This window comes from Ovis aries, chromosome 3, assembly GCF_016772045.2.
Source record: "Ovis aries strain OAR_USU_Benz2616 breed Rambouillet chromosome 3, ARS-UI_Ramb_v3.0, whole genome shotgun sequence".
In the NCBI taxonomy this organism is placed as follows: Eukaryota; Metazoa; Chordata; class Mammalia; order Artiodactyla; family Bovidae; genus Ovis; species Ovis aries.
In genome coordinates, this window is record NC_056056.1 from 87,156,131 (window position 1) to 87,181,759 (window position 25,629).

General features: G+C 36.6%; 1 protein-coding gene across 3 annotated transcripts in view; it reads left to right on the forward strand.

Moving 5' to 3' along the window:
• Positions 1-25,629, forward strand: part of STRN (striatin) — a 118,036-nt gene that overhangs the window by 73,169 nt on the left and 19,238 nt on the right. For 2 of the 3 annotated variants that reach the window (XM_042246278.2, XM_004006025.6), the window contains 7 exons: positions 228-371; positions 4,076-4,212; positions 9,300-9,475; positions 11,262-11,309; positions 12,096-12,217; positions 19,125-19,292; positions 20,948-21,088. In XM_042246278.2, the coding sequence (XP_042102212.1) occupies positions 228-371; positions 4,076-4,212; positions 9,300-9,475; positions 11,262-11,309; positions 12,096-12,217; positions 19,125-19,292; positions 20,948-21,088 (936 nt within the window). The remainder of the gene's footprint in view (positions 1-227; positions 372-4,075; positions 4,213-9,299; positions 9,476-11,261; positions 11,310-12,095; positions 12,218-19,124; positions 19,293-20,947; positions 21,089-25,629) is intronic. The other variant, XM_042246279.2, reaches the window with a different exon arrangement.

Here is a 25,629-nt window from a genome sequence, read left to right on the forward strand (position 1 = left end):
TTAATTTAAAAAATATATGTAAAACATAATTTTTCAAGAGTAATATACCTTTTTAAAAGTCTTGAGAACTTAGAAAATAAATTACTCTTTAATATAATATAGTATGGTATAGTATAGTTTTAAAGGTGAATATTGGCAGATGTGAATAAGGTTTATGGCACTATTTTGATGCAGTTGGATAATTCTGTTTTCTCTTTTTTGTTCTCTCCCTCCCTTTTCGGGGCTAGGGCCCAATAGGTCAAAACTACAAGACATGCTTGCTAATTTGAGAGATGTTGATGAACTTCCCTCCTTGCAGCCATCTGTGGGTTCACCCTCCAGACCCAGCAGCTCCAGGCTTCCTGAACATGAAATAAATAGGGCAGATGAAGGCAAGTACTTATGACACACTAGAGCACAAAAAGCACTTGGATGTACTTACCTACATTCAGTTAGTAGAGAGGGCTCTCTAAGAGAAGAATTTTATTCTACAGATGTTTAAACTATATATATAGTTCTCACATTGCAGGCTTTCTTATGTTCAGGGGGGTTTGATTATAACTACAGTCTTTAAGACTTGAAAAAGGATGCATAAACTTAAAACCAAGTCTAAATTGTAGTTTAGAACATCCCCCAGCAGCTTCACGGAAGCCATGTAGTTGATGTGTGTACACGTAGTTCTAATACCATCCCAACAATGGGAAAACTGAGTGTATACATAGTTAGTAAATGTTTACTTTGAGACTCACATAAATGTTTTCATATGTTTAAGCAATTTATCATTGACAAAAAGAGAAAAAAAGGCACCTGAAAGTCTAGTCACATTTCCTTGTTCTCTTTCAGTCCTTGTCTATGTGCATATACTTTTTACAAGGTTAGAGTCACCATGTAGAAGAATTCAGTTGTATTTATATATATAAAATCATAAATTCATGATTATAATTTTAAGATTTAAAATTTTAAATTAAATATTCTATTTTAGACTTGATACTTAACCATTCCCCTTTTGGATATTTAGATTATTCCCAGTTTTTTATAGTATAATCTTGTGTTATATAAATGCAATTTTCCATCTCTTAGATAGAAGTTCTGATATTCCTATTTATAAATGTATAAAATGCTTATATGTGGAAATTGATTTTAAAATACATATTTATATTAGCTGAAAGTCATGAGTGACATGAAATTAATCTTCATGATTAATGAATATATTTTGAAATTTTAAAAAATTACCTTGAATATAAATATTATAATTATTTACGGTGGATATGTCTCTTCAAATTATTATTTATTGAATAAAACCACCAAAGTCACAGAGGAAACATGTATTATTATTCTTTCTTGGTTTTAAATTTGGTTGTGTCTTAGAGAAACGTAAATTGACAGGCACTTGATGGATAGATTTTTGTGTTTGGAATACTTTTTCAATAAATTGTTTGATCATTACATGGCTAATTTATTAGTATTAATTATAGTATACTGGTAATTCATTTTCCATATATTAAATAATACCTTTACATTCTAGATGAACAATTTATTTGATGTAGGTATGTATCTTTTAAATTAAGATGTGAATCATGGGGCCTCAACAGGTATGTTTGTTACTCACTAGGAGATTCATTCAGCTAATACTATAGATGTGAGAATTTTAATCAACTTCCTTTATTCTAAGATCAGGTCTGGATAAGAAGGAAAGTTAGTTTTTCTCTTATTCTAATAATCTCAAAAGAGTTTTATCAGAAATTTCATCTTTTAGAAATTTTTTTCTTAATTGAAAGATAATTGGTTTATAGTGTTACATTGGTTTCTGCCATCATGTAACCCAATTACAGTAATAGAGGCAGAATATGTTCTAAATGACATATATGCAGAAAAGAATGTATAAACCACAGAAAATGCCCCTAATTAAAAAAAAAAATTAAGAACCTTTAGAACGGAAGTGTTGAATGTCTAACTTCTGATCTGTAGTATTGGTCCTCCATCTGCTCCCACAGCACAGAATTTTCACAAGTAGAAAAGGCACTTAAGAAATATGTTGTAGATTTAATTGCCTGTGACTGATGCTTTTCAGTCTCCAGTCCAGTTTCAGAAGAAGTTTCTATAGCTTGTGTGTCCTATGTAAGTTTATTACTATATTTTTATTATAATTATTCAGAAGGCAGTGAGTGCTGCACTTGAGGCATATTTAAATTATTTTGTAAAAGCTGATCAGAGCCTGTAATATTCAGTTACTGATAGAAATGTGGCCTCTAATCGAAAGTTCTGAGGACTCTTAGAGAACTGGTGTGCCAGTTACTGGTGTGCCCATTGGAGCCTCTCTTTGGCCCTTAGGTCTGCTGGCTTAGCCACTGGTATGTGTGGAAGCAGTGGTTGGTTGCCTTCCTTTGTTTTCAGATTTTACTTGGCCATTCCTAGAACAGTTAGTTAAATTAGCCCCCGCAATGTGAGTGACCAAATCACAAATCTTAGTTTTTGGGGGGGTGTGGGGGAGAGCCATTTTTACTTCATATCTGAACTGAGTTTTCTGGCAATATTAGACGTGAAAACAAACAAAAGAACACCTGGCTGAAGCTCTAACCTCCTAGTCTCATGTGAATCATTTGGTTGAAATTTTGGCATGAAAATTGCTATTCTAAATGAAACAATTCCTGCTCTTTATTAGTAAATGTTTAGAGTTGTTCAAACCCCTTATAAGATACATGGTATGTTTGTGTAAAACCCATTTTTATTATTGCAGCTTTATTGTATGGTGGTTTGAAAATGTATTATCAATTTATACTCTATTTTGTTCTTGTAACAATTCTGAGTGGAGTTCCTGCCACTAGTATTTTTAAAAGTTCATAGCTGTTCTTTTCATTTCTTCAGTATTTATGATTGAATCTAAAATTATATTATTGAATGTGAAACTGAAAAACATCTCATAAATCTATTCTCTGCATACATTGATTAGTACAGTTGACTTATTTCTTAAAAAAAAGTTAACTAACTTCTTTAGCGGCCAAAGTTAAGCTACTAAATTCATCTAATCAACTCATAAATGTTTGTCATCAATAAAGTTACTACCTTGAGAAAACTACTTAAAGAATGATCTCTGATGGCTTGTCAGAATGATTTGCATTTATAAAAAGTGTTACAGTAGACACGTTAATAAAAAACTTCTTTGAAATGAGTATTTTTAAATAAAATATAATATACCTACAGTAAACTACTTAGTCATAGGGATGAGCTCAGTGAGTTATCTCAAAGCAAAACCAGTCATGTCACCACTGCTTAGGTCAGGAAGCAGAAAAAGTCACCAGGGCCTAGAAGTCCTGATGGTGCTGCCCTCAAACACTGCCCCTTCCCTCTTCTCCAGAGGTAGTCTTGAGTTCTGACAACACAATTAGCTTTGCCTTATATAGGCGCTTTTTACTAATACAGTTATGACCCATTTTCATTTGAGATTTCTCCATATTATTTAGGTTATAGAATTAACCAATTTTATTTTGAATGCAGCCAGCAATGTTCAAAATCACTCTACATATTTTAATGTACATTACCTCATGTTAAATAGATGACCAGTGCAAGTTCAAAGCATGAAGCAGAGCACCCGAAACCAGTGCTCCGGGACAACCTAGGGTGGGGAGGGAGTTGGGAGGGGGGTTCAGGATGGGGGAACACATGTTTACCCATGGCTAATTCATGTCGATGTATGGCAAAAATCATCACAATATTGTAAAGTAATTATCCTCCAATTAAAATAAATTAATTAAAAAATTAAATCACTTACTATACATATTTTAATAATTGATATAAATCACTTGGGTAATTAGCATGAAATATCAAATGAGGAAAATCTTTCTTTTATATATTTATAAATTTTTTTTCTATAGTGAAAAAGAAAGGGTTTGTTTCATGTTGTACTTTTCTAATTAGATGATGCCTTTAAATGGTTAAAATATGGAAAAGAGCAAGCACTTCAGGATTTTCTGCATAGTGAATTTTACTGTGTTTGAAAGCATTTATAAATAATCAAATGTAGATATGCCCTTATGAAGTTAATTGTTGACTATTTAGAAGTGTTTTTTTAAATGTTTCTTGTGTCTTCTCCCTTCAGTGGAAGCACTGACGTTTCCTCCTTCTTCTGGGAAGTCATTCATCATGGGAGCAGATGAAGCACTCGAAAGTGAACTGGGACTGGGAGAATTGGCAGGCCTTACAGTGGCCAATGAAGCAGATTCATTAACTTATGATGTGAGTGGTAGTTTTGTTTTTGTTGTTTTATTTTTTTAAAAATAGAAAGTTCATTTTATAGAAAAAGATGACAGTAGTGAGACTTCTTCACAAGTGTGGAATTTGTTTCAGTTTTAATTGCAAACTTTGAAAATATGAGCATATTATAAAAATAAACAATCCTTTTTACATCATACAGATTAAAATTGTAGGTTTTACCTAAATCTGTAAGTCAGTAGAGCTTATTCATTGGTTTTAGATAAGGGAAAGAATTCCTTTTCTATCACCAAGACTGGGTTTGTCTTATGTTTTAAGGTACCAGTGATTAGTTGAAATTCATGCCTGCCTAATGGCAACATTTGTCTTGCTTATTTAATACATTGTCAATAAGACAGCAGCTGAGAACTAGTTTTAGCTGTTGTTAGACAAGGTGTGTGCAAGATACTTTCCAGATGCTAAGGTTGACCTCAGTGATTTGGACCAAAATTGGCATCTTTATACCTTTATGCACACATCCATTTAGTTAATTTCAAACACAGTTCTTTTATAATTGTTCATTGTCATCAAGTATCAGAAAAACAGTTGCTTATTTCATAAAGTATTTACAGCCTATCTTATCTCTTCATTAAAATCCTTTCAGTTTTATACTTCATTGTGTTCGTAGGGGAATACAGTGTAGCTGCAGCCACATAGAGGATATAGCATGGATCCCAAAGTGAACCTTGGAAGTATTTCAAAGCGGAGCCTCACCACTCACTCCTCTTCCCTTAGATCAAAAACTCTATCTCTCTATGCTAAGCCCTTTAGTAAGTCTTTTGGGTTCTACCTCCAACATCTGAAACCTATATAGTACATCTTTTTTCTTCCCCTCCTGGTCCATTTTTCTTCACCTGGATCTACCACAATAACCTAATCTCATTCTCCACATATGTGATACAGATTTTGGGGAAAAAAAAATTCTGTTTTCATTGTTTTTATATCCTTATAATTTATGTCTTTTAAAAGCACCATTTAGCTGATTTTTATTTTTTAACCTTTGACAGCCTTTTAAAATTAGAAAGCTTTTAGTCCATTTCTTTTTAAAATAATTAATAATATTTGTACTTAATCCTGTCATCTTTTGTGCCGCCTTTTCTGTGTTTTTCTATTTTTGCCTAAATTGGAATTATTTTTTATCATTCACCCCTCTCCATTATTTGAAGCTTATGCACTCTTTCATTACTTTTTAAATTACAGATTAATTCATGAAGGTTAAATTAAAAAAAAAACTAAATCTTTTATGACAAGGCATAAAGAAGTAACAGTCACAGGAAAAACTGTCCACTACTGAATAACCAAAAACAGAAAAACATTCTTATCAAATTTTATATACAAGGATCTTTAGAACACTTTATTTAAAAAACTCCCACCCAGAGTATGTCATTCTTGTTATATATTTTATTTCTGTATACATTAATCTTCTACTAACTTCTGTTTTGTACACTCAGTAGTCAGGATTATCTGTTTTACATTAACTGTCTTGTCTTTTTCCATGCTGCCCTGCATATCTGACTGCCCATCTGGGGATTCATTTTTCTTTTACTCTAAGAATACAATATATCTGTTTAATGAAGATCTATTGGTGCCTAGCTTTCTTAGTTTCTGATTTTCTTGAATTGTCTTTACTTGTCTTTTTTTTTTTCGCCTGAGTAGGCTATTATCTCTGATTTCAAATTTCACTTTGCAAAAAATTTTTAGTGCTTTTTGTTTCCTTTATTTATTTTTAATTGAAGGATATTTTTAAAAATTGCATTGGTTTCTGTCATACTTTTTTTTAGTGTTTTAAATATATTTCATTTTTTTGTTGTTTTCTCTTAAAATCAGCGGTCATTTCTGTTTTTGGTTACAGTAGTAACCAAAGGTTTTTGGTTACAGTAGTAGTTCTGTTACTAATTATGTGTTATTTCTGTTTGTTTTCATTTATGCTGTTGTATCTCATATGGGTATGGTTATTTTGTACTATGTCCAAATAGCTATATTTGAAAACTTGTCTCTAGAAATAATTTCTGGCCTAAGTTTATATCTTTCCACGAAGAGTATATTTTCATTTTCTTCTCTCAGATGTCTGCAACCACTAGAAATCTGGATCACCTGCTTCATTTTTAGTTTTTGAGATGATCTAAAGCTGATCTACAATCTTTTAAGGGCTTTTGTTCTTTTAGTTCACTCTTATGTGTGGGATACAGCTTTCTGAAATCAAAACCTAAAGCCAGATAGTCTGCTAAGCCCTACTTTCTTGGCAGGCCCTGGACATCAATCTATAGCTCTCTGTATTGCAAAGTCATCAGAAACACAGCTCAACCTCTCAGCCATCTCTTCTGCAATCAGTAAACACTCACGGGGGAAAACAGTTCCAGATACCAGGCTCACTTCCGTAGGCCTCTTGTCTTCACCTGGATCCTAGGTTTTTTCCCACGATTTTGTTAGTTATAGATTTTTTTATTCTTAGGTTTGCTATTCTACTTGTCCTCAGTACACAGTTGGTCCTAATGATCTGGTCCATCATGACCAGAAGCAGAAATTCCCATTAGATGCTTTTGTTCCTGCAAAGAGTTTGTCTAATACATAAAGGAATTCAATCCTCTCTCTGGAGAAAGCTCATCCTTTTTTCATAACTTAATTGTTAGAAAACTTAGTGTTAGTCTGTCTCAGTTTCTAAAAGTAGTTCCTAGTTTTATTAAGCATATTAGCAATCTATTGCTGCATAACAACTTGTACCACATTTAACAGCTTAGAAGAACAAACGTTGATATCTCACAGCTTCCATGGGTCAGCAGTCTGGGGACAGCTTAATTATGTGACTGGCTGTTTGTATGGTTGTAATCAAGACATTGACAAGGGCTGCAGTCTTACCTAGACTTGACTTGGGGAAAATTGCTTCCAGGCTCACTCATGTAGTTGTTTGAAGGCCTTGGTTTCTTGCTGACTGTTGTCTGGGAACCAGTTCCTCACCGCATGGACCTCTCTGTGGGCTCCTCAACAGAGCAGCTGGCTTTTCCCAATGTGAGTGCACCTAAAAAGATAGGGAGCAGAAACACTCGAGATGAAAGGTTTTATAACCTAATTTTGGAAGTAGTTTATTCCAACTTCTGCTGTATGCTGTTGATCACAGAGCATGCCTATAATGTGGAAGCGTGAAAGTGTTAGTTGCTCAGTTGTATCCAACCCTTTATGACCCCATGGACTATAGCCTGCCAGGCTTCTCTGTCCATGGGATGCTCTGGGCAAGTATACTGGAGTGGGTAGCCGTTTCCTTCTCCAGGGAATGAACCTGCGTCTCCCACATTCCAGGGAGGTTCTTTACCATCGGAGCCATCAGGGAGGGGGACTACCCAAAGGTAAAAATAGGTGGGGCTGACTGGGAACTTAGTGGCTGCCTACCACATCAAGATAATCAAAGGAATTTAAGTACTCTTCCACATGAAAACCTTTTAGCTCTTTTATAAGAATAAAAGAGGTCAGCTCGGTTGCCCTTGTCGTCCTAACCTTCCTGCCAGCCCTGCCTGCCCTCAAAATAATCGGCCCCATTCTTAGAGTAGTTCCTTGCATAATGTGTTTTGTTTTCACTCATTGCTTCCCAGGTGGCGCTAATGGTAAAGAACCTGCCTGCCGGTGCAGGAGACAAAAGAGACCTGGGTTTGATCCCTGAGTCCGGAAGATCCCCTGGAGGAGGGCATGGCAACCCACTCAAGTATTCTTGCCTGGAGAGCCCCATGGACAGAGAACCTAGTGGGCTATGGTTCATTGGGTCGCAAATAGTCAGACACAACTGGAACAACTTAGCACGCATGAATTGCCCCAGTTGTGACATGTCCTGTCCAGATTTCTCTGCAGATTTTTAAATGTCTGGGTTCTAAATTACAGTTTAATAGTATAGCCTCTGAAACCAGATTGCTTGATTTTGAATCCTGACTCCTCCATTTACTAGATGGCAAGTCACTTAACTTCTCTTTCCCTAAAATGGCTAGTCTGTAAAGTGAGGATACTGTTAATTCCAACATCATAGAGTTGTGAGGATTAAGTGAGTTAATGCTTTTTAAGTCTTTTGAATAATGTAGAAAATAATGAATGCTGTATAGAATATCAGTTGTTGTATCATTGATAATTTTTGTAACTGTGAGTATGGTAACATTTCTCTAATATATTACAAATACTTGCTTAAATCTACCATGATTGTTAGCCTTGGAGTGTGAAGTTCATCCATGGTGCTTGTGTAAAGTCAAACACTATCCTCTTTAGCTTTTCTATTAGTTGGAATGAAAAAACAGTGCATTATTTTTTCAGTTATTGAGATTGAGATTCTGTGGAGAAAGTGAAAGTCACTCAGTTGAGTCCGACTGTTTGTGACCCCATGGACTGTAATCTACCAGGCTCCTCTGTCCATGGGGATTTTCCAGGCAAGAATACTGGAGTAAGTTGCTGTTCCCTTCTCCAGGGAATCTTCCCAACCCAGGGATCGAACCCAGATCTCCCGTGTTGCAGGCAGATTCTGTACCATCTGAGCTACCAGGGAAGCCCTCTGTGGAGAAAAGGAACATAGTAAATATATAATTATGTTCGTAATATCTGATTGTCTTTTCCAATTTTAACATTTTGTTGTCAGTATATAAACTTCATTACCAATTTGAAGAAAATTTAGCTCTTGTCTGAAACCACTGAAAACTTTGAAAGTATCATCATATTCTGTAATGTTAACATGCTTAAAGATAATTTAGTTTTTCAACTCTTAACCAGAATTGCTTTATATTCTATAATTCAGGTTTAAATCACTTGTCTTTTTAAAAAGCATCCTAGTGAAATTTTGTTTTTTGTTACTAAGTTATTTGATCCTCCTTCTATACTGAATTATGTATTTTCTTATTATAGCATTCATATTTCTTCAAAGAAAACCATTGTTGACATATTGCTAATTTTGCCTATTGATTTGGTTATCTGCTTAAAAATTACATTATTTTGAAAGTTGCAAAATAATGGTAGTTTAATGATGAAACAGTAAGAATTAATGCTGAAATACAGTTTTTTCCCTCATTCTGAACTAAGTATATTGGTATCTTTTTTTTCTTTAATAGATAGCAAATAATAAAGATGCATTGAGGAAGACATGGAACCCCAAGTTTACATTAAGAAGTCACTTTGATGGTATTAGAGCTCTCGCTTTCCACCCCACTGAGCCTGTTTTGATAACAGCATCAGAGGATCACACGTTAAAAATGTGGAATTTGCAGAAAACAGCCCCAGCCAAAAAGTGAGAATATTCTACTTTAACTGTATTTGAATAATTTAATTAATATTTTTCAGCAGAGAAAGCCTTACTTTATTATTTGCTGTTAAATTCCTCAAATATCTCTTCTAATTTTTTTCCTTACCATGTTATGTAATTTAGGATGTTTTTGCCTTCATACTCATAAGCTAATTTAGGTTGAAAAACTGACCCTTAGGGAGAAATGGTTTGTGAATGCTGATTATAATCTTTATTTGGTGTTTTAAATAACTTAAATTTTGAGAACCCTTTGTCTGCGCTGGAGGTTTCTGTTGTTGTAAGCAGGCATAGTCATGTTTAAAACCGTCAAACCCCAACCCCAATCCTTCCCCATTGTTTACTAGGTTTGGCCTTATGCTGGAGCCGGTGGGGGCAAGAGACCTCTCTTTGATCCTTTCTTTTGATCTTGACCAAAATGTCTAGACTGAAGGGGTACTGTTGCTGCTCTCACTTATCTGCTAAACTTCCCTTGGCCCCTTGGTTCCTCTGTAAGCACGGACAGACATGAGTTGGTATAAACCCCTTTTATCAGTCACCAAGCTAGTCCTGATCCCACTTGGTACTTTCTCTTTCTTCCTTGGATTACGTGGTCCAGAACCCAGCATCTACCAGCAAGGGCCCTTCTACAGTGATAGATACCTCTTTTTATTAAAGAGTAGAAATGAACGTCAAATGGAGGAGAGGACAGAAGTTTTACTACTGACAGAGAATATCTCCTGCCCAATTTGAAAACAATCAGTGACATTCCAGCTGTCACACCTAGACGTTCATCAGACAGCTCAACTGGATATTGCTAAAACCAAGTGAATCTTCATGTAGATCAGGTGTCTTTAACAGAGAAAGGTATTTCCTGGTTACAAACTGTGCCTTTTGTTCTTCAAGTTCTTTAGTTCACAGTGGGCATCATATTAGATGAGAGAATGTTGAGTATCTCATCATATATTCTTGACTGTAACTTTGAAATATATTGAAATTTCTTGCTGGTGGTAGCTTAGTAATAACACCTTCACAAGCAAGTAACAATAGTCTTTGTTTACCTTTGAACTTAAAACTTTGGAAATGAGGAGAGCTATCATATGCCTATTAAAAAAAAATCTGTAATACAATCCAGTTTCTGTTCTCAGTATGGCCAGCATAAGCCATGTAGAGTACTCATACACTCAGTGTTCTGAGTAGTGAATAATCTGTTCTGATGTTCAAATCTAATGTGGACAGTTTCTGCAGGTATTCAGGACAGACATGTTAATCTTTATGGAAATGCGAGGAAATTAAAGTACCTTTGATTGAAATTCTGTTCTGTATGGTTCTGTCCTACGCTGTTTTACCGTGAAGAATCTCATTTAATCTTGTAAATATTTGCTGTTATCCCTATTTTTATATTTTATATTAAACATAGAGGAATCTAAAGTTTCAAAAGATTAAATAATTTGCCTAAAGTTAGCCAATTAGATACAGAACTGGAAATTAAATCCAGAAATTTATGTCTTCAAAACCCTTCTGTTTTCTCTCCGAGTGAGGCTCTTTCTCCCTTTAATCAAATAGATTAGGACAGTGCTAAAAGTGCTGTAACAGTTACTAAAGAATTTTGTTTCTTGAAGCCACAGAAATATGTGATTGATGTTAGGTAGGCTTTATTGTGTCCTGGGGTTGAGAATTGTATATTACCATAGTGTTGATATTTCTAGGGGCGTTTTTATGACATACATTCAGTCATACTGTTTACTACTGACTTTTAGAATGATAAAAACATCCTCCTTTCTCTCTGATTTAGGAGCACGTCTCTTGATGTGGAGCCTATCTATACATTCAGAGCTCATAAGTAAGTGTGTGCTTTTTCTTTGTGTTAAATCAACATCATTGTAAATCAGCCTGATTAGTATATCTTCTTTCATGTATGTATTTGTCGTATGTGGTATTTTTATTGTATTTGGTAGCATTTTTTTTGTAAATGTAAAAGAAAGTGGCAGATAATGTAATGTTAGTGACAAGTATATCACTACCAAATAGGGATCCTTGCTGAAATTAGGTATTATTCGCATGATGTTTAGATGATGTATATATCTCTCTCTTAAAATGAAGTTGACGCAGTTAAGTTTAACTATTAGAAATCCTGATCTTTTTTTCCTTAAAGATAACCTGGTAAAAATACCTGAGACATTTAAAAAATCGTGGCCACATTTCATGCTTTTCCTGTTTCCATTTAAGTTTAAGAAATGTACCTGTTCACTCGATTGAGCACAGAGGTTGGCATACGTTTTATATTTAAAAAGGGTTAGATAGTAAATGCTTTTCAGGCTGCATATTTAATGTTGTATATTCTTGCTTTTAGTTTAGTTTTGTATTATAACATTTTAAAAAGGTAAAAACTGTAAGTGCTTTAGGATTGTACAAAACCAGTTCACTGGTTGGATTTGATCCACAGGCCATAGACCACTAACCACTGGTTTAGCAGAGGAAGAAAAATGAATAGTGCTTTGGTAAATTTTTTATTTGTTGTACAAAATAGAAAAAGAGAAAGCCATTTGAAAAACCAAGCATTCTTATTTCTAACTCATTGTAATACCAAATAGATTTTTTGAGGATGGAAATTGATTTTTTCTCCCAGAGGTCCAGTGCTTTGTGTGGTGATGAGCAGCAATGGTGAGCAGTGCTACAGTGGTGGTACTGATGGACTGATCCAGAGCTGGAACACCACTAACCCCAACATCGATCCCTATGACTCCTATGGTATGTGACTCCCCCAAAATATGAAGGAATCACATAGTTTCTTTTTATGCATTTTATATTGCATATCTATGGATAAAATGAGATGGTTTTGAAAATAAATTTATTTTGTTAAAAAGGGTTTCTATATTTGGGAATCAATTTGATATATATATATATAATATGCTAAAAAAAGAGGGAAAATAATGTATTTTTCCTGCAAAAAGAGTTCCCACCCCCAAGTCTTACTGATTGAAAATGCTGCCTTGATTGACAGTTGTTTTCTTCATTTGTAGGCATGTGTACAGTACTTGACACATTATTATTAATCTGTAGTCATACTTTGTCACTACTCTTGACAAATAATTTTGAAGGAAAATGAATGTTGGCATCATCGTCTTGATCAATTATTACAGAGTGTAGAGGCTAATGATTTTCAAAGTGTATAACACCAATATATTTAAAAGACTTTTAAAAATTAAAAAGTACCCTTTAGATTTGGAAACAGCACCATGAATCAAAAAACTGTAGGATATATCACTAGATATTATCATAAATTCTCTTTCAATTATTTTGATTTTCTCTTTAAATTCTCCATAAATTCTAGAATATGAAGTGTCATATTTGTCATAAAACCATAGTTTATTTTTATTACCATTTTAGATTAATTTCATCACTAAACCTAAGATAAGAAATTCAGTAACTAAAATATTCTCCCAACATTTATTTAGTAATCATTTAACGTATTTTGTGAAAGATAACACCCTCTCCTGCTGCAGTTCTTTTCTGGATTTCTCTGTTTCATACTTTTTGTCACTTCCTTTATCCCTCTTTCAGAGATTAGTTGATCTCATTCTGTCCCAAGCCAACTCTTTCCCTTTCGCTGTTGACCTCCTTCTCTTGTTTCCTTTGAGACTGCACTGTCTTTCTTTTTTGCTGCCTCTCTCTTTTGCACTCATCTGAAGCCTTACCCTTTTTGCTCTGTTTCCATCCCCTGAGCATATAGTAAATTCAAGTTTCTCCCATCCTGGGCAGGAAGAAGCCTTTTGTGACTCCATTTCCCTCTCTGGTTCTTTTTTTTTTTTTTTTAATTTTATTTAAATTGGAGGCTAATTACTTTATAATACTGTGGTAGGTTTTGCCATACATTGATATGAATCAGCCATTGGTGTACATGTGTCCCCCATGCTGAACCCACCTCCCTCCCCATCCCACCCCTCAGGGTCATCCCAGTGGGTGAGCATCCCCGCCCTGAGCACCCTGTGTCATGCATCGAACCTGGACTGGTGATCTGTTTCACATATGATAATATACATGTTTCAATGCTGTTCTCTCAAATCATCCCACCCTCGCCTTCTCCCACAGAGTCCAAAAGTCTATTCTATACATCTGTGTCTTTTTTGCTGTCTCTCATATAGGGTCATTATTACCATCTTTCTAGCCTCTCTTCCTTCCCATGTCTCTTTGGTCTGCTGCTTCTAAGTCGCTTCAGTCGTGTCCGACTCTGTGCGACCCCATAGACAGCAGCCCACTAGGCTCCCCCGTCCCTGGGATTCTCCAGGCAAGAACACTGGAGTGGGTTTCCATTTCCTTCTCCAAGGCACGAAAGTGAAAGTGAAGTCGCTCAGTCGTGTCTGACTCTCAGTGACCCCATGGACTGCAGCCTGCCAGGCTTCTCCATCCATGGGATGTTCCAGGCAAGAGTACTGGAGTGGGGTGCCATTGCTTTCTCCACTCTTTGGTCTAGAAAACACAATTATAAGTTACTGATTCCATGTCTTTCACTGTACATCATTCCTTTTCATTCTGTCTTGTGGCTATGCCACTTAAATACAAAAAAGTATCAATAGCTATCTAACTGGCTGATCCAAGGGATATTTTGCAATTCTTATTTTACTTGATGTACTGGCTATCTGAAACTGTGGACCACTCTATCCTTTTTGAAATCTTTTCACTATAGGCTTTTTTGACACAACTCTATGACAGTTTCTATTCCCTATCCATCATAAATTCCTTTTATTTTCTCACCTGAAAATACTGACATTTTTTGAGGCTAGACCCTAACTCCGGAGAAGGCGATGGCGCCCCACTCCAGTACTCTTGCCTGGAGAATCCCAGGGACGGGGGAGCCTGGTGGGCTGCTGTCTGTGGGGTCACACAGAGTCGGACATGACTGAAGTGACTTAGTAGTAGCAGTAGACCCTAACTCATTTTTTGCATTGTACACATATTCTTTGGTAGACTGAATCCACTTTGTGGTTTTATATATTGTTGACTCATCAATCTCTTTTTTAAGCCTGAGGCTACCTACACAGCATTTCAAAATGGCTGTCTTATTGTCCATAAATCCCTACAGCACTTTTTCTTCTTCCATATATTCTTAATTTTTTTGGTCACAGCATGCAGCTTGGGGGAATCTTAGTTCCCCAACCAGGGATTGAATCCGTGCCCCAGCGGTGAGAGCACCAAGTCCTAACCACTAGACTTATTAGGGAAGTCCGTTTTCAAATATTCTTTGTATATTCTCTATCAGGTGGCAGCACTACCAAACTTATCTAAACTAGAAATCCAAGAGTTATCCTTGATTCTTTATACTATTTTACTATCATTTATTAATTACTATACCTTTTTGTTAATACCCCCTAAATATTTCTTGAATTTACTCCTTTTCTGCCCCTTTTATCACTGTCCTTGCTTTGATTTTCATCTTCACTCTCCCAGTCTTTTTAAACAGTCCATTTGCCTTCATCTTGTTTCTTTCCAATCTCTTCTACACTGTGATCAGAGTTACCAGATTAAATACTTGCTTCACACTGCTGCTTCTGGGAAACCTTTCAGTGTTTCTCTGTTGCTTTTAGGGTAATTTCCTGAGTATGTCATAGGCCATCTAAGTTAAATTCACCCATTCCAGTCCATTTTAGTTCACTGATTCCTAGAATGTCAACGTTCACCCTTGCCATCTCTTGTTTGACCACTTCCAGTTTGCCTTGTTTCATGGACCTGACATTCCAGGTTCCTATGCAATATTGCTCTTTACAGCATTGGATCTTGCTTCTATCACCAGTCACATCCACAGCTGGGTATTGTTTTTGCTTTGGCTCCATCCCTTCGTTCTTTCTGTAGTTATTTCTCCACTGATCTCCAGTAGCATATTGGGCACCTAATGACCTGGGGAGTTCCTCTTTTGGTGGGCAGGAATCCCTCAGAAGAAATGGAGCAGCCATCATGGTCAACAAAAGAGTCCGAAATGCAGTACTTGGATGCAATCTCAAAAATGACAGAGTGATCTCTGTTTGTCTCCAGGGCAAACCATTCAATATCACAGTAATCTAAGTCTATGCCCCAGCCAGTAATGCTGAAGAAGCTGAAGTTGAACAGTTTTATGAAGACCTACAAGACCTTTTAGAACTAACACCCAAAAAAGTTGTCCTTTTCATTATAGGGGACTGGAATGCAAAAGTAGGAAGTCAAGAAACACCTGGAGTAACAGGCAAATTTGGCCTTGGAATGCGGAGTGAAGCAGGGCAAAGACGAATAGAGTTTTGCCAAGAAAATGCACTGGTCATAGCAAACACCCTCATCCAACAACACAAGAGAAGACTCTACACATGGACATCAACAGATGGTCAACACTGAAATCAGATTGATTATATTCTATGCAGCCAAAGATGGAGAAGCTTTATACAGTCAACAAAAACAAGACCCGGAGCTGACTGTGGCTCAGATCATGAACTCCTTATTACCAAATTCAGACTTAAATTGAAGAAAGTAGGGAAAACCACTAGACCATTCAGGTATGACCTAAATCAAATCCCTTATGATTATACAGTGGAAGTGAGAAATAGATTTAAGGGCCTAGAGCTGATAGATAGAGTGCCTGATGAACTATGGAATGAGGTTCGTGACATTGTACAGGAGACAGGGATCAAGACCATCCCCATGGAAAAGAAATGCAAGAAAGCAAAATGGCTGTCTAAGGAAGCCTTACAAATAGCTGTGAAAAGAAGAGAGGCGAAAAGCAAAGGAGAAAAGGAAAGATACAGGCATCTAAATGCAACATTCCAAAGAATAGCAAGAAGAGATAAGAAAGCCTTCCTCAGCGATCAATGCAAAGAAATAGAGGAAAACAACAGATTGGGAAAGACTAGAGATCTCTTCAAGAAAATTAGAGACACCAAGGGAACATTTCATGCAAAGTTGGGCTCAATAAAGGACAGAAATGATCTGGACCTAACAGAAGCAGAAGATATTAAGAAGAGGTGGCAAGAATACACGGAAGAACTGGACAAAAAAGTTCTTCACGACCCAGATAGTCATGATGATGTGATCACTCATCTAGAGCCAGACATCTTAGAATGTGAAGTCAAGTGGGCCTTAGAAAGCATCACTACGAACAAAGCTAGTGGAGGTGATGGAATTCCAATTAAGCTGTTTCAAATCCTGAAAGATGATGCTCTGAAAATGCTGCACTCAATATGCCAGCAAATTTAGAAAACTCAGCAGTGGCCGCAGGAGTGGAAAAAGTCAGTTTTCATTCCAATTCCAAAGAAAGGCAATGCCAAAGAATGCTCAAACTACCGCACAATTGCAGTCATCTCACATGCTAGTAAAGTAATGCTCAAAATTCTCCAAGCCAGGCTTCAGCAATACGTGAACCGTGAACTCCCTGATGTTCAAGCTGGTTTTAGAAAAGGCACAGGAACCAGAGATCAAATTGCCAACATCCGCTGGATCATCGAAAAAGCAAGAGAGTTCCAGGAAAACATCTATTTCTGCTTTCTTGACTATGCCAAAGCCTTTGACTGTGTGGATCACAATGATCTGTGGAGAATTCTTCAAGAGATGGGAATACCAGACCACCTGACCTGCCTCTTGAGAAATCTGTATGCAGGTCAGGAAGCAACAGTTAGAACTGGACATGGAACAACAGACTGGTTCCAAATAGGAAAAGGAGTACGTCACGGCTGTATATTGTCTCCCTGCTTATTTAACTTCTATGCAGAGTACATCATGAGAAACGCTGGATTGGAAGAAACACAAGCTGGAATCAAGATTGCCAGGAGAAATATCAATAACCTCAGATATGCAGATGACACCACCCTTATGGCAGAAAGTGAAGAGGAGCTAAAAAGCCTCTTGATGAAAGTGAAAGAGGAGAGCAAAAACGTTGGCCTAAAGCTCAATCAGCATTCAGAAAACGAAGATCATGGCATCTGGTCCCATCACTTCATGGGAAATAGATGGGAAACAGTGGAAACAGTGTCAGACTTTATTTTTTTGGGCCCCAGAATCACTGCAGATGGTGACTGCAGCCATGAAATTAAAAGAAGCTTACTCCTTGGAAGAAAAGTTATGAGCAACCTAGATAGCATATTCAAAAGCGGAGACATTACTTTGCCGACTAAGGTCCGTCTAGTCCAGGCTATGGTTTTTCCAGTAGTCATGTATAGATGTGAGAGTTGGACTGTGAAGAAGGCTGAGCGCCGAAGCATTGATGCTTTTGGAGAAGACTCTTGAGAGTCCCTTGGACTGCAAGGAGATCCAACCAGTCCATTCTAAAGGAGATCAGCCCTGGATGTTTTTTGGAAGGAATGATGCTAAAGCTGAAACTCCAGTACTTTGGCTACCTCATGCGAAGCGTTGACTCATTGGAAAAGATTCTGATGCTGAGAGGGATTGTGGGCAGGAGGAGAAGGGGACGACAGAGGATGAGATGGCTGGATGGCATCAAGGACTCGTTGGATGTGAGTCTGACTGAACTCCGGGAGATGGTGATGAACAGGGAGGCCTGGCATGCTGCGATTCATGGGGTCGCAAAGAGTCGGACACGACTGAGCGACTGAACTGAACTGATGTCATAGGCATCCCACCATAAACTGACCGCTCTCATCTCATCCACTTCTTGCCTCAAATTTCATAGTCCAGTAATACTGAATTTCTTATAAATGTCCTGACATAGCATTCTATTTTTCCTTCTGTTAGTTTGTAGGAGCTGCCTCCTTTGCCAGGAATGCCTTCCCTCTGCCCTTTGACAGGCCAACATCTATACACTGTAGGTGTCATTCTTTCCAAGAAGCGTCCAGTCACTCTCTTTCGTAACTGGTACTTGCCACTGTTGTTGTACTTAAACCACATTACTTTTTGAAGACCGGGCTGGTATTGTGTCTAATCATCTTCATGACCCCTGCATCTAGCGTAGTGCCAAATACACAGTGTATCTTCAATAAATATTTCATGGTGTAACTAAAGAGGATATAGAACGAATAACACCAGTGACATTTTAAACTTAACATCTCTGAACTATCTTGAAAGTACAACTTCTAGAGTCATTGGGAGGGTTAATAAGTAAAATTCCAATTTTGCTTTTTTTCATGAAACGCTCCTTCCTGGCTCCTCCCCCTCTCCCTCGCCACATGCATATCATCCATATGTCTCGTTTGAGAATTTGGGGATTTCTGTAGGTCTCAGTTTATGTCCATTAAGAATGTCAGAGGCCTGTTGCTCCCAAGAGCTATGAAGGTAGTCATACCATCATAGCACAAGTGTCCTGAAGGGTGTGTGTCAGGTGCTGAAGGACGTCACTTCCTCAGGGAATGTGAGTTTTGGTTTCTCTGCAAGCAGATTAAATCCTAATGGTTTGTGTTGACATGCTTTAAAAAAAAAAAAAAAGACAAATGGGAAGAAAAAAAGGGAGGAAGAGAGAAATGGCTGATTTTCTAAGGAGAAAAATATGTACTTTAAAATTTTAATTTAGACATTTTAAACCCTGTATTTGCATTGTTTCCAGGCCTGTTCTTGGTACATTTTAAAAGAATGATAGAAACCAGGAAGTGTATTTTCTGCTTTCTGTTTGTATCTTCTACTTCCCGTTGGCCTCTCTCAGTACCTTTATGATTTGTGCTTTTCCCCTGCATTCTTGCTGTTGTCGCAGATCCTTCTGTCTTAAGAGGCCCTCTCTTGGGCCACACGGATGCAGTCTGGGGCTTGGCCTACAGTGCAGCACACCAGCGTTTGTTGTCCTGTTCAGCAGATGGCACTCTCCGGTTGTGGAATACAACTGAGGTTGCTCCAGCCCTGAGTGTGTTTAATGATAATCAAGGTACATACCTTTTTCTCCTTTTTCTTACAGAGTCTTTTGTAAAGTGTCTTATTCTAAAAGAAACAAATAGATGATTCTACAGACTCTTACTTTTCTAAATTTAATTTGAAGGGTTTTTTTTTTAAGCAGTGAAAATATATTTGTTTGAATTTCCAACTTAGTATGTATAATTTTAAAAAGCATATTATTTGGTGAAGTAGCAGGTATTTGTTTTGAATTTTTAAAAATTGAAATAATTTATATACAGTCAAAAACAGGTATTAAAGGATACATTTTCATGAGTTTGACAAATGATGAAACTTTTGCTTCTGTCAAGATAGAGAATGTTTCCTTCAGTGCCCGAAAGTGGCTCTGTGTTATTCACAGTCATCTCTTCCCCTCATTCCCAACCAGAAGTACCCACTGTTGTGGTTTCTTTTGTTATGAATTAGTTTTGTCTATTCTAAAACTTCATATAAATGAAATAGTACAAAGTATACCCTTTTTATATCTGACATTTACTCTTACTGTAGTGTTCTTGTTGCTTATCCATGTGGTAATAAATGTTAATAATTTAATCTTATTGTTTGTAGTAGTTCTTTAAACTGCTGTGTTTATAATTTACCTCTTGATGAACATTTGGCTTGTTTCTAGATTTTTCCTATTATGAACAAAACTCCTATGAATATTTGTATTTTTTTTTCTTAATCACAGGCAGGTAAAGACCTGTAAATAGAATTTTGAGGCTTTAGAAGTAGATTTATGTATTTAACTATTTAACATTATGTGACATCGCCAAACTTTCTTTGAAAGCGGTTGTGCCATGTTGTACCACTGATTGCAATGTGTGAGAATTCCAGGCGCCCTACATCCTTAATTACAAACATTTGTTGTTGATAGTGTAATTAAATTTTAGCCATTTTGATGGGTGTGTGCAATAGTATTTTATTGTCTTTTTAAGTTGTATTTCTTTGGTGGCTATTTTGAGCACTTTTTTGGTATACTCACTGTCCATTAATGTATCTTCTTCTGAAAGATACACATTTTTTAACTGTTAGTTTACTTAACTTAGATTTTGAACCAGATTTTAAAAATCAGATTATGATCACATATACATAGAATTTCACTTTTAATATTTATAAATAAGTTCCAGATTTTAGCCAAGTTTTACTCTATTCTAAATGATAAATAAAATTGTCTTCTTTATTCATGAGCTGCCATAACTTGTGCCTAGGTTTTGATGAGTTGCCTGCATTTGATATTTGTATGACTCTACCAATAAATAGCAATCTGAAATTTTACTTCTTGAATTCCATATTTTTAGTGAATTAGAATTCCTAGTAACTCACTAAAGTTAGATGGGCTTTAAAATGAATTCCCGTGATGCCACTCTAAACCTCAGGTTGATTTGAGATGGAGGTAAACTTGTAGTCCATATGTTTTCCATTTATTCCTAAATAAAGGCTTGGATTCAGTAAATACAGTAGCTGAGTGACTGGTGGAAGATGTGGTAAATGGGTAAGGACAGTAAAACAAACTAGGACTAAAAGAGCTGATTCTTACTCTAACATTGAGCTTTGTTTTCTTCTTACACTGCTGCTTGTTTTGCTGTATTTGAAACATATTGTAAAGTATACCCTAACTGACATTCTCTTCTAATATGTTTTGACTCATAGAATTGGGAGTCCCTGCCTCTGTGGATCTGGTGAGCAGTGACCCAAGCCATATGGTCGCATCATTCAGCAAAGGATACACAAGCATCTTTAACATGGAAACACAACAACGCATTCTCACTTTAGAATCCAATCTAGATTCAAGTATGTATACCAATTTTAAGTAGTATGTGTTTGGACCAATTTTTTAGTGTTATCAAAATTAGAATTACTAGAGTCAACAGTGAAAAATACTTGTCATTATGAAGTGTTCTGCCTCAAGATCATATAACACAGTTACATGTGAAGGGTATAATGATTTACAATTGATTTTAAGTCTTTAGGTTAAGTTTATTTACATTTATAACTTGACTTGTTGAAGTAGCATTTGATCTATTCTAAAGAGAAGTCAAGTTTAATTTTATACCATATGTTTACTTTTCAATTCTATTTAAAGAAAATAACATTTATTCTAAATACAGGCATATCTTGGCGTTATTGCAGGTTCAGTTTCAGACCTGTGAAATAAAGCACATACATATCACAATAGAGTTAGTCACACGAAGCTTTTGTTTTTCCAATGCATATTAAAGTTTATGTTTACACTGTACTAGAGACAAAGTCTGCACATACCTTAATTTAAAAATATTTTGTTGCTGAAAAATGCTAACTATCATCTGAGCCTTCAGTGAGTCACAATCTTTTTGCCTGGGGGAGGGTCTCACCATGATACTCATGGCTGACTGATCAGAGTGGTGGTTGCTGACGGTTGGGGTGACTGTGGCAGTTTCTTAAATGAGACAGCAGTGAAGTTTGCTGCATCAATTGACTCTTGCTTTCATGAACAACTTCTCTATAGCATACATGGATGTTTGATAGCATTCTACTCATAGTAGAACTCCTTTCAAAATGGGAGTAAGTCTTTTCAAACCCTGCCACTGCTTGATCAACAAGATTTATATAATTGTGTAAACTTTGTTGTCATTCAACAATCTTCACCGCATCCTCCCAAGAATACATTCCTTCCAAAGAAACCACTTTCTTTGATCATCCATAAGAAGCATTTCTTCATCCGTCATGGGTTTTCTCATGAGATTGCAGCAATTCAGTCACATCATCAGGCTTCACTTCTAATTCTAGTTCTCTTGCTATTTCCACCATACCCAAAACTTCCTTCACTGAAGTCTTGACCCTTCATAGTCATCCATGAGGGTTGGAATTAACATTTTTCAGACTCCTGTTCGTGTTGACATTTTGACTGCTTCTCATGAATCACAAATACTTTTAATGGCATCTAGAATGGTAAATCCTATCCAGAAGGTTTTCAATTGACTTTGCTTGGATCCATCAGAAAAATCACTATCTATGGCAGCTGTAGCCTCGAGAAATGTATTCCTTAAATAATAAGACTTGAAGGTCAAAATCACTCCTTGATCCATGGGCTGTAGAATGAAGGTTTTGTTAGGAGGCATGAAAAAGCATGAATCTTGTATGTCTCTATCAGAGCCCTTGGGTGACATTGTCCATGAACAATAATATTTTGAAAGGATTCTTCTTTTCTGAGCAGTAGTTCTCAAGAGTAGGCTTAAAATATTCAGTAAACCATGTTGTAAGCATATATGCTGTCATCCAGGCTTTGTTATTCCCTTTATAAAGCAAAGGCAGAGTTCAGTTCAGTTCAGTCGCTCAGTCGTGTCCGACTCTTTGCAACCCCATGAATCACAGCATGCCAGGCCTTCTTGTCCATCACCAACTCCCAGAGTTCACTCAGACTCATGTCCATTGAGTCAGTGATGCCATCCAGCCATCTCATCCTCTGTCGTCCCCTTCTCCTCCTGCCCACAATCCCTCCCAGCATCTTCTCATGAGGTGGCCAAAGTACTGGAGTTTCAGCTTTAGCATCATTCCTTCCAAAGAAATCCCAGGGCTGATCTTCTTTAGAATGGACTGGTTGGATCTCCTTGCAGTCCAAGGGACTCTCAAGAGTCTTTTCCAACAGCACAGTTCAAAAGCATCAATTCTTTGGCTCTCAGCTTTCTTCACAGTCCAACTCTCACATCCATACATGACCACTGGAAAAACCATAGCCTTGACTAGAGATTATTATAATTCTTAAGGATCATAGAATTTTCAGAATGTTAAATGAGCATTGTCTTCACCATTAAGTCACCAGCTACATTAACCCCTAACAAGAGAGTTAGCCTGTTGAGGCTTTGAAGCCAAGTATTGACTTCCCTCTAGCTATGAAAGTCCTAGGTAGCAATTTCTTCCAATAGAAGGCTGTTTTGTTTACATTGATCTGTTATTTAGTGTAGCCTCCTTTATTCGTTATCTCAGCTAGATCTGGATAAATTGCTGCAGCTTCCACATCAGCACTTGCTACTTCACTTGGCACTTTTATGTGATAGAGACAGCTTCTTTCCTTAAACTTCATGAACCCACTTCTGCTAGCTTCAAACTTTTCTTCTGCAGCTTTCTCACCTCTTTCAGCCTTTGTAGAATTAAAGAGAGTTAGGACCTTGCTCTAGATTAGCTTTTGGCTTAAGGGAATGTTGTGGCTGGTTTGATCTTTTATCCAGACCACTAAAACTTTCTCCACATTGTTTTGCATTCTTATCATCTATATTTTTACTGGAGTATCATTTTCAATTTTCTTCAAGAACTTTTTCCTTTGCAGTCAAAACTTGGTTAACTGTTTGGAGCAAGAGACCTAGCTTTCAGCCTTTTTGACATGTCTTCCTCACTAAGCTTAACCATTTCTGGCTTTTGATTTAAAGTGAGAAGTGTGTATAAGTCTTCCTTCATTTGAACACTTGGTCATTGTAGGGTTATTGATTGGTCTAATTTCAATATTTTCGTGCTTCAGAGACTTAGGAAGGCTCCCCTGAGAGGGAGAGAGATGGGGTTTTACAGCTGGTCGGTGGAGCAACCGACCAGTGTTTATCAAGTTCACCATCTTATATGGGTGCAGTTCATAGCACCCCAAAACAATTATATTAGTAACATCAAGGATTAGAAACCACAGATCACCATAACAAATAATAAAAATTTGTTAATAATAATAGATATAAAAGTTTGAAATATTGCAAGAATTACCAAAATGTGACATAGACACAAAGTGAACAAATTTCTATTGAAAAAATGGAACCAATAGACTTGCTAAGTGCAGAGTTGCCTCAGACTTTCAACTTGTAAAAAAAAATGATATTTGCAAAGCACAACAAAATATTTTATACAGTGCCTGTATAAAATAAATCTATTTTTCATAATGTTATATTTTTAAATTATAGTTTCTATACAATATTATATGTTACAGGTATACAATATAGTGATTCACAATTTTGAAAAGTGATTCTCCATTTATAATTATTGTAAAATATTGGTTGTATTCCTTGTGCTGTATAGTATATCCTTGTAGCTTATTTTATACCTAACAGTTTGTACCTTGTACTTCCCTATCCCTATATTGCCCTTCCCCCCTCATAATTTTGTCTTTAAAATGAGCTTCTTTTCATAAATGACACAGTTCAGTACTGATTAGAAAATAGATCAAGTTGTGCTTCTCAGAATCCCAAATCTGAATCTTCTTATTGGATACAGGAAACCAGGAAATAATGACTCAGATTGTGAAGAAGATAATACAGAATCCTTTGGAGTTTTGCCTTTTATAACCATTACTTTCTGCCTTTAGGCTTCAAACAAACAGTAAGTTTAGGCTGCAGTTGATAAAGAAAGCTACATACATGTACAGTGTTGTTTTAATCTGAGAACTAGCTTTAAAAATGATTACCATGATGAGTGCTCATGTGTGTGAATATGTGTGACTCTGTCTCCTGTCCCTTTTATCTTTTTCTCTCAAAAAATTCCTTCGTTCCATTTTGGCTTTCTTCATTTTCTCTTTCCAATCTGTTGTTCCTTTTTTCTCTTGCTATCCTGTAAGAATTATTTAGGGAGGTAGGTTTGAATGGACCTTTGAACTATTTGGATGTAAAAGAGACAAAAAAGTAAAAATTTAGATTATGGAATAGGAAAATGAATTTTTTCTTTTTCCAAGAAATACATTTTAGACTTTCAGTAAATTTAAAATAGTGCTTAGATATATGACCTAGAGCTCCTATAGTAAGATGAAAAACCAGTATGAAATTAAAGCCCATGGACTGCAGCACGCCAGGCCTCCCTGTCCATCACTACTTGCTCAAATTAATGTCCATCAAGTCGATGATGCCATCCAACCATCTCATCCTCTGTCGTCCCCTTCTCCTCCTCCCTCAGTCTTTCCCAGCATCAGGGTCTTCTCCAGTGAATCAGTTCTTCCCATCAGGTGGCCAAAGTATTGGAGCTTCAGCTTCAGTATCAGTCCTTCCAGTGAAGATTCAGGACTGATTTCCTTTAGGATTGACTGGTTTGATCTCCTTGCAGTCCAAGGGACTCACAGGAGCCTTCTCCAACACCACAATTCAAAAGCTTCAGTTCTTCAGCACACAGCTTTCTTTATGGTCCAACTCTCACACCCGTGCATGATTACTGGAAAAACCATAGCTTTGACTAGATGGACCTTTGTCGGCAAAGTAATGTCTCTGCTTTTGAATATGCTATCTAGGTTGGTCATAGCTTTTCTTCCAAGGAGCAAGCGTCTTTTAATTTCATGGCTGCAGTCACCATCTCCAGTGATTTTGGAGCCCAAGAAAATAAAGTCGCTTACTGTT